The sequence below is a fragment of the Buceros rhinoceros genome, unplaced genomic scaffold (genome assembly GCF_000710305.1).
Source record: "Buceros rhinoceros silvestris isolate BGI_N320 unplaced genomic scaffold, ASM71030v1 scaffold7337, whole genome shotgun sequence".
In the NCBI taxonomy this organism is placed as follows: domain Eukaryota; kingdom Metazoa; phylum Chordata; class Aves; order Bucerotiformes; family Bucerotidae; genus Buceros; species Buceros rhinoceros.
In genome coordinates, this window is record NW_010422701.1 from 85,999 (window position 1) to 94,210 (window position 8,212).

The 8,212-nt window shown below is 48.5% G+C and overlaps 1 protein-coding gene across 1 annotated transcript in view; it reads right to left on the reverse strand.

Moving 5' to 3' along the window:
• The window catches only part of RPTOR (regulatory associated protein of MTOR, complex 1), a gene marked incomplete at its 3' end in the record, with an annotated part of 119,383 nt that overhangs the window by 82,890 nt on the left and 28,281 nt on the right, over positions 1 to 8,212 (reverse strand). Inside the window, exon 4 of the mRNA XM_010140139.1 lies at positions 2,455 to 2,613. Coding sequence (XP_010138441.1) covers positions 2,455 to 2,613 — 159 coding nt within the window. The remainder of the gene's footprint in view (positions 1 to 2,454; positions 2,614 to 8,212) is intronic.

An 8,212-nucleotide genomic window follows, 5' to 3' on the forward strand; every position in this document is an offset into this window, starting at 1 on the left:
AGACGAGTAAAGATTTTCTAAAGGACTCAGCAGTAACACAAACGGTGATGCACACATTGTGTTCTGTATTCTCACACCTGCAGCAGAATTTGCTTCTGACACCGCACACATTTCACCTCCTTTTGTACAATGGTGACACACAACAGCGCCAGGAAAGGACATTTTCAAAACAATCGTCCCTTCCGAAGCCTGGTACAGTTTTTCTTCCCGTGCCTATCAGAGATGAAACAATGCTTGAAGGGTATTCTCTGAAGAGATCTCTCTGGAGCTAAAAATCTTCCTCAGAAGGTTGCTGTGTGCAGCTGCTGCCCTGGGATTTCTGAGCTTCATGGAAACCCTCAGAAATCTCAGGGAATGAACCTTGTGGCCAGGAAGCTATGGGACTCCATCCCCAGTTTTACACATCTCACTATCGCTCTGACTGCAGGAGGTCAGGAACGCTTTGTCTGTCAGGCTACAAAGCAAAAACTAACACACTGAAGCACTAAATGCCCTCACGTGCTGCCTTGGAGCCGCTCTGCATTCACGAGCAGCTGCGATGAGAAGCTGGGGGAAAGGATTACAACTGCAAATACTTTCTGCTTCCCTTAACGCCGCCTCTGAGCCCAGGAAGGCACCGAGCTGCAGTGATTTCTGAAGAGTGTGTTTCAAGGGGAGGAGGAAGGGCGCGAGGAAGACGCCACACCTCTGCTTGCCCCGCTGCCCTCCGCTCTCCTGCACCAACACCTTGCCAACAGCCTGACGAGTCTTGCCAGGACCAGGTGCTCCGGGGAACAGGAGGACAACGCTCCCACATCCCAGGGGAAGCCAGGACAAATTCCAAAAATGTTCTTTCCTCGACAACCACAGGTCAGCCACATCCGCCAGCAAGGTCCGGTTTACTCAGATGTTCTCCAGGTCCCTCCCAGCTCTGCCTTAGTGCTCACTCCGCTGAGACTTCAGGTGCATGCACGAGCAGCTTAAAGCTGGGTCGGCAGCTCTTTTGCTTCAGCACACGAGCGCTGGACCATGGTGTCTGGCTGGGCCCTCTGCTTGACCTGAGGCTGAGCTCCTTAGGACTGCCTTCTGAACACTGCTGATTTCCACCCAGTAATTCCTCAAATTTAGTCCTTTGCTTAAAAGCAAAGTTCCACTCCTCATTCCTTCTTTTGCAAAAATCCAGTATTTGGTAACATGCTGCACAAATTACTAAGTTCCAACTTTCCCCATCAACCTCTTTAAGAACCAATTTTTTTTTCACCATCTACAAGACAAACCAGTGAGACCTCAGCTCCATCCACACCTCCCTGCCCCAGCTGACACTCCAGGAAAACTGGCAAATTCCCAGTAAGCTCCTAATAAAGCATTTGGCACAACACGCAACTTCACTGGGCAGTAATTTCCTACTCTTCCACATGTAACACACTCTGCCCAGCATCCTGTCTGCCTTATTTATTACCCGCTGCTGGTAGCTCAGAACGAGGTCACTGATTTGTTCTGAAACACCAAATTCAGCTCCAAACCGGATCAGTATTTTTTATTGTCTATTCCTCTGAATACTAATCAAGTCTCCCATACACATGCACCAGAATAACGTGATGCCCTCCTGCACCTTCTCCCCTGCCAGTGAATGGTCATTCAATTATTAAGATAATGCATGTAAATTACGAGCAAAGAAGCTAAATGAGCCCCAAAATAAAACAGGAGCACATCTACAACAATGAAAGCACATCCTGCGGCCGCTGAATGGACTCTTCACCTACGAGCAGTACCTCTCAGTTCCCCAAGACTCCATTCTATATCAGTGACCCTTAACAGACACTAAATAGCTTAACTAAAGGGGAAAGCAAAGCACATGTAGGTCACGCTTCCAACACTTGACCTACACGGCTGTACAGACCACGGCTCCAAGCCAGGGCTAAGCAGGAGGACCCAAAGCCTTTACAAACTCCAGGACACCCATTCTGTCACAGCCAGAGACTCTCCAGCACTCTGAGCTCAGGAAGCAGAGCCAGCTGTAGGGCTGTTGTCCTCATGCAGTACCTCTAGCTAGTCTGAGCAACGGCTCTTTAGGGTCAGTAGAGCTTTGAAGGGTAAATTTAACCAGTCAGTGACGTACAGCAGCAAAGCCAGGTCCATCAGGGAGCCTCGCTGCTTGCCCAGACACGAGAGAGCTGGTCGCTACCTCTGGGAAGCAGTTGAGGCCAGCAGACGTAGCTGGCTTTCCCATGTTTGCAGATGAGCTTTAGCGCATCTGAGAGAAGACCTTCCCACCCCGCCGGGAGATGATGACAGCCTATTTGGCCTCACAGGACTTCAAGAACACGAAGGAAGCAAACAGCTGCCAGCAGGGAACCAAACAAATACCTGTGAACACATTTTAAGCCTTGAAAATCAAGCAGTTCTCTAACAGAACCCTTTGGTAATTCACACAGTGGTGACCCAGAGCCTGCTGTTCAGCTGCACATGACGCACCTTATTGAAGACCCAGATCTCCCCATTTACTGTGGGCCTGGGGACGCCGTGTCCGTTGTAGTGGAAAAGCACCCGCTCCTCCTTGGCGTTTCGCCGCAGAGACGTGCACAGTTTCTTAACTTCATCCACCGTAGGATCGAGACTCTGCTTGTACCTGGCCTAGCAACATAAAACATAAGATAATCATTTAAAGTGTGAAAACAAATCTCCTTAAGCTGCAGGCACCTAGTTAAGACAGAAGCATGTACATTGGTTACACTGGAAAAAGGAAACACAGAACATTTACTGCAGAGCTGAACAAATGGAATAGATCTGCTGCTGGTGTGCGGGACTGTGCACACACGTACCACACAACTCCAGTCTGAGGGGCGTTATCGCATCTCTGAACTCTGACCGGTTCCACTCAGGCATTGTTAACATTCAGGAAGGTCAAATATGTTTTCCACATTAGCCAGCCTCAAAAACAACCCCACACAATTCTCTTAATCCTCAAATTCACACCCTGCACATCTCCAGCTGAATAAAATCCCTCTTAAGGACAGAAAATTGTATAGACCAGATGTTCCATAAACCTCAAATCTCATGCTGCAATGTTCCTTCCCTCCCTTCTGGAAAAGGGACACAGCTCTTGCTTCAAGCTGTAAAAGGGAAGAAAACCCCAGACCGAAGGGCAGAGGAGAAGTTCAGACAGTGATCCATCATGGGGCAAGAAGAACAGGAGTGGCCTCAGCCTCCTCCTAAGCCCCAGCTAGTCTGGTCCCCTTTTAGTAATGAGTAGAGAAGAAACCTGGCCAACCCTCTGCAAATACATTACACCTGGGTGGCGTCTTTGCCTTTTCTGGATGGACCCACCGCAGACACACTGAAAAAGTTTATGGCAGAAAGTCTGTCTTCAGAAAGAAACACAGCCACCCTCCTGCAGCAAACCCATGCACACTCCAAATGTGCTCAGCTCAGGACCCTGAACTTGCAGATCTCTCCGTCCCAGCAGCTCGTCACCACTGCTGGTTCCACCAGGCCAGGATGGTGGCTGTGGCTCAGCAGTTCTTGTCTGCTCTTCACGGGGAAGAGGCACAGAGGAGACTGCTGACTAAGGGTACAGCAGCGCGACCAGTGGACTGGTTACCCGCAGAGACTGGGAGAGACCACAGAACCCTTCAGAAGCACAGAAACACAAATAAATGTGCAATCTGCAAGGACACAACAATTCCATTCAACAATCAGTGACAGGCAAAAACAGGGGGGAAAGAAATCAAAGCCGTCTCGCAAAACAGCACAGACTTGTACATGAACTCACCAACGAGGAGCGGTTAAGATCAGGCACCAGGTTACAGCAGCCCGTGCTGCTGCCCCCTCCCTGGAGAAGGGTTATGAACTTAGTAACTGCTCTTCACAACCGCCCCTCACACAGCTGCTCCTTTAGGACAGCACCGCTCTGCACACAAGAAGAGCACAGAAGTCCCAGAATTTGCTATTCACACAGCTGGGTAAGAAGAGGGAGAACTGCTGGAGAGCCTCTGCAGCCGACCCTTGCGTTTGGAAGTTCTCTGTTCGCTATCACCACACCACTCGCTGTGGAGACCACGCTGTCGGTCCTGCTCTACAACACGGACATCAGAGCACATTTCCATGTGCGAGAAGAAATCCAAACAGTTAAAAACTCCAGTACTTCAAAATTAACACGGACATCAGAGCACATTTCCATGCGCGAGAAGAAACCCAAACAGTTAAAAACTCCAGTACTTCAAAATCCTTTTGACTTGGCTCAGTTGAAGGCCTGTGTATAGCTAGTTTGTCATACTCAAAAGTGCCTTTTCTTGAAGCAAGGCCAAACAATAACAAAAAGTCTTTGAACTGTCATTTGAAAGACAAAAGCCTGTTTCTTCCTCTCTTCTCCAGAACTGCAGAGAGAGACCGAGACTCCAGAACTGTAATGGCTTAGAAGAAATTAAAGGCAATGTGTTGAAATAAAGAACCAAGTTTAAGATGTATCCATACCGCTTGAAATCTGCTCTTGAGAGCCTGTTTATAGACCAAATCAAGGTCTCAGAAGTCTGGGCTTTTTAGGTTTTCTTCTATGACAGGCAAAGATAAGAAAGTCTTAAAATATCACAGTAAAAGAGGATGAAGCACTTCAATATCAATCCGCTTTGCTTATCTATGAAGCTCGAAAAGAGCCACCATGCTGCTCAATTAATATTCAGCATCTCCAACACCAGGCACAATGGAAACAATGACCAGCATCATTTACATGATTACTACGATGAAGAAAAGCAACTGAAACGAGAGAAAAAAAAATCGAAGGAAGAACCCGTGGTGACACACTCATCCTTTTGGGGAACTTCCGCACTAAGTAAAGATAAGAGGCTGTATTAATCCTCATGCACATCCCCCCGCTTCTTCCTCTCTCTTTTCAGGGTTGTTGTGAAGCTGCTGATTTGCAAAAACGTGCTTCTTAAATCTGGCTCTGCCTGCTGGCAGCTTTACCAGACACTCCAACCCCAGTGCTTGGTCACTCTTCAGCTCTTTCTTTTTCTTCCAAGAACAACACACTCATTCGAATACTCCTCACGTCCCTTCATAAATATTAAATATGGCTCACCACTAACAGAGGTGAATTCATCCCCTAAAACTAGTGCCTGTGGCTCTGAAGATCCAGACTGTAAATACCTCATGTGGGCACTCAAACACAGGGCTGAGAAGATCCAAAAGGAGAGAAGGAACCTGTAAATCAGCCGCAGTCCTACCCGTCAGCCGTGAGTTCATCACACCCTGCACATGCATACGGCAAGGAACACGGACCGGAGTAAAACCAGACCAGGGTGTCTGTTCTCTTTTTTTTTTTTCCTAAAAAATATCAAGGCTTTTTTCATTGGCCTACAGAAAGTTCCAGGAGAATAAGGACTGACCAGCTCTATGATGTCCAATCACATTGGTCATGGCTGGCCCCAAGAGGTGCTGCCGTCCCGGAGGATTCATGGTTTTACCTCGCCTTTCAGAGGATGAGGCAGCAGTTCTTTACACACAGTTTAGCTCTCATAAGAACATTTTGCATTTTAGCACCACTACCCTTTTGATGAGCGGTTTCCTTTTGTCACCCTCCTGTCCTTCTTTCCACCATTACCCGTTTCTCTTCCCTGTCAACCCGCTGCATCCCTCCCCTCCCACACCCACATGCTTTCGAGCAGTAGTTAGTGTAAAAGGTACCAGACAGCCTAACCCAAACCCTCCAAAGGGCTGTTAGCCTTAATGTCAGCATTTCTGTGGAAATTACAGACACACAGCACGGCTTTATGTTCTGCTTTCCCTTTGTTTTTACGAGCTATTGACCAGTTCCAGACTGTTCCTGTGTCCACGGACCACACTGGCCTTCCCTGCCTTCTCCCCCGTGTTGACGACAGACCTCTTGCGGTGTTTGGCAGGAGCCTTTACTTCCTGATCAATTATTGGACAGACCATCCAGACCTCGGTTCCTCTGCAGGTAATGCCCAGCCGTATCTGTCACTCCCAGCCCATGTTGCAATCATAGCATTAGAGCTGTCAAAGAGCCCGACCAGAGCTCGGTGATGGACAAGCATGAAATCGCTGCCAGTGATGTCAGCCGCCTTTCTGGTGTGAATTTGATTTTCTGGTCACCTCAGGGTCTCATTGAAGAGCTCCTGTCAAAAGCAATAACTTCGTGGCAGCCTGATCCAGACTATCCTCATTATTCTACTCACACAGGCAATATTAAAACTTTTGCTTGTTTACGTAATATTGCCACGCTTGTATGAAACACTCACTGGTTTATCCAGCCTCTTTACTGCCTACTTGTTTAAAAATACAGTTGTTACGTTAATATTTAAAACATTTTCATTTTCAGTCCATCACAGACTTCTGGACGGACAAAACACTGCACCAACGCTGTTGCAGGGAACAGGAGGAGTTTCAACAGAAAGGCGTCTGGCACCCAAACCAGTCTGGGGCTTAGCACCAAGGGCATCAGCCAGGTGCTTTTGCTGTGGACACCACCATTAACCATGACACTTTCTGCTGGAAGTGACAGCAAGATACAGGTTTTGCGCTGTAGCAGTGATGCTGATCACTACTGACACACGCTCACTGAATTACTTCCAAATTATTTCCAAATTTCCTATCACGATAAAATCCAAGCAATCATCTTTCGAGGGAGAAAACAGAGATTCTCTACAGACGGGATCCATCAAAACCGTGGAACTGCTGCGACATTCCAGCTCTCTCTGGTGCGGAAGCTGTCGCAGGACCCACACCAGTGCCGTGGCATTTCCATCAGGAGGAGCCAGCACTGACACCACCGGGATAATCGGCAGGTCCAACCTGCCCATCAGTGGGCAAATAAAGCCAAGTCCCAGCTGAGCAGCCAGCCAGCTCCTGACCCAGCCTGCGCCAGCAGCTGTGCCCCACGCCAGGGTCACACACACAACATGAAAAGCAGCAGCAGTAAAGCACAAGCACTGTCCTGCTTGTTTCACGAGGGATTTAGTTCTTCCAAAGAATAAATAAACCACCCGGGCATTCACTGACTGGCAGGCACCAGCAATACCCTCTCCATGACGAGGCGGGCTGGAGGGAAAAACCCGTTTACCATGTTCATCGACTTCTCTCACACTGGGAATGTCAGCCTGTATTGGCTGCATAAAGCAATTCCCCCAGCTTGGGGGTTTTGTGCTTAAATTAATGGCTCTGCTTTGGAAACTGCACCTAATTACAGGTTTTTTCTTTGACTGAGGCCAAAACATAAACCAAAGAGCGAGGCACAGCGGAAGTTCCAGCCCTGTTCCCAGACCTCGCCAAGCCACGCTCAGAGGAGCGAGGGCTGCAGCAGCTCAGCACTGTGTGACCAAGTGCTTTTGCTCTAGTTGAGAAACCAGAACCTGACTCCCTGTCCACCTTCCGAACGCTAGCGTGCTCAGCACCTGGCAGGGCTGAGGAAACTCAGGGAACTCTCCTGAGGGCTCAGGAAACTCATCCTAGAATTAGGTCCTATAAAAAGGGAGAAATGCAGAGAGCTAAAGGTGATGATTTGAGAGGCAAGTGATTTAAGTTGCTGATGTAGCTTAACCATTAATGTGCAATGGGGAGAAGCCAGGCCAGGTTTCCCTCATTGCTGGCACTCAGCAGCGCAGCAGGGTGACATGCTGGCACACTGTCACTGGGGAGATGAACCTTTGCTCCCTCAAAAAAAATACCAAGGATAAACTGACTTACCCATCAGTTATAAAATTCAAGTCTTGGTGGTTCATTTTCCCACAGCCAAGACCTCACTCTTGGTTCCAGAAAGATTCCACAAGACTCAGACCACAGCGGGCGTGTGATCCAGTGCCAAAATAGCAACACGTGGCACAGCAGATCTGAGTTATGTGAAACACGTATCCCTGGCATCCGCAGCCTTTGCTCTTTACAAGTTACAGTATTGCCCTCCTCCTTCGGCGGCACAAAAGGCTGAAACTCACCTTCCATCCCTAAGACACCTCACTACACCTGACGGGCACAACTTCCATAAAAACAAATCCACCCGTCCCTGTTCACAGTGCCCGTCAGCCCGTGCTCCCCAGCCCGCTGTCTGCAGGAACTCCTGCTGCAGAGCGGTGATGCTGAGGTAAAGAAGGCATGAGCAGGGGAAAGGCAGCAACTGCATGAGGTCAGAGGTTCACACTTAAAAGGTAATAAATTCTCACGCATAACTTGGTTAAGCAGGATTTAAACCCCTTTGACAGCATTTCTCAGATTAAGCCCTACA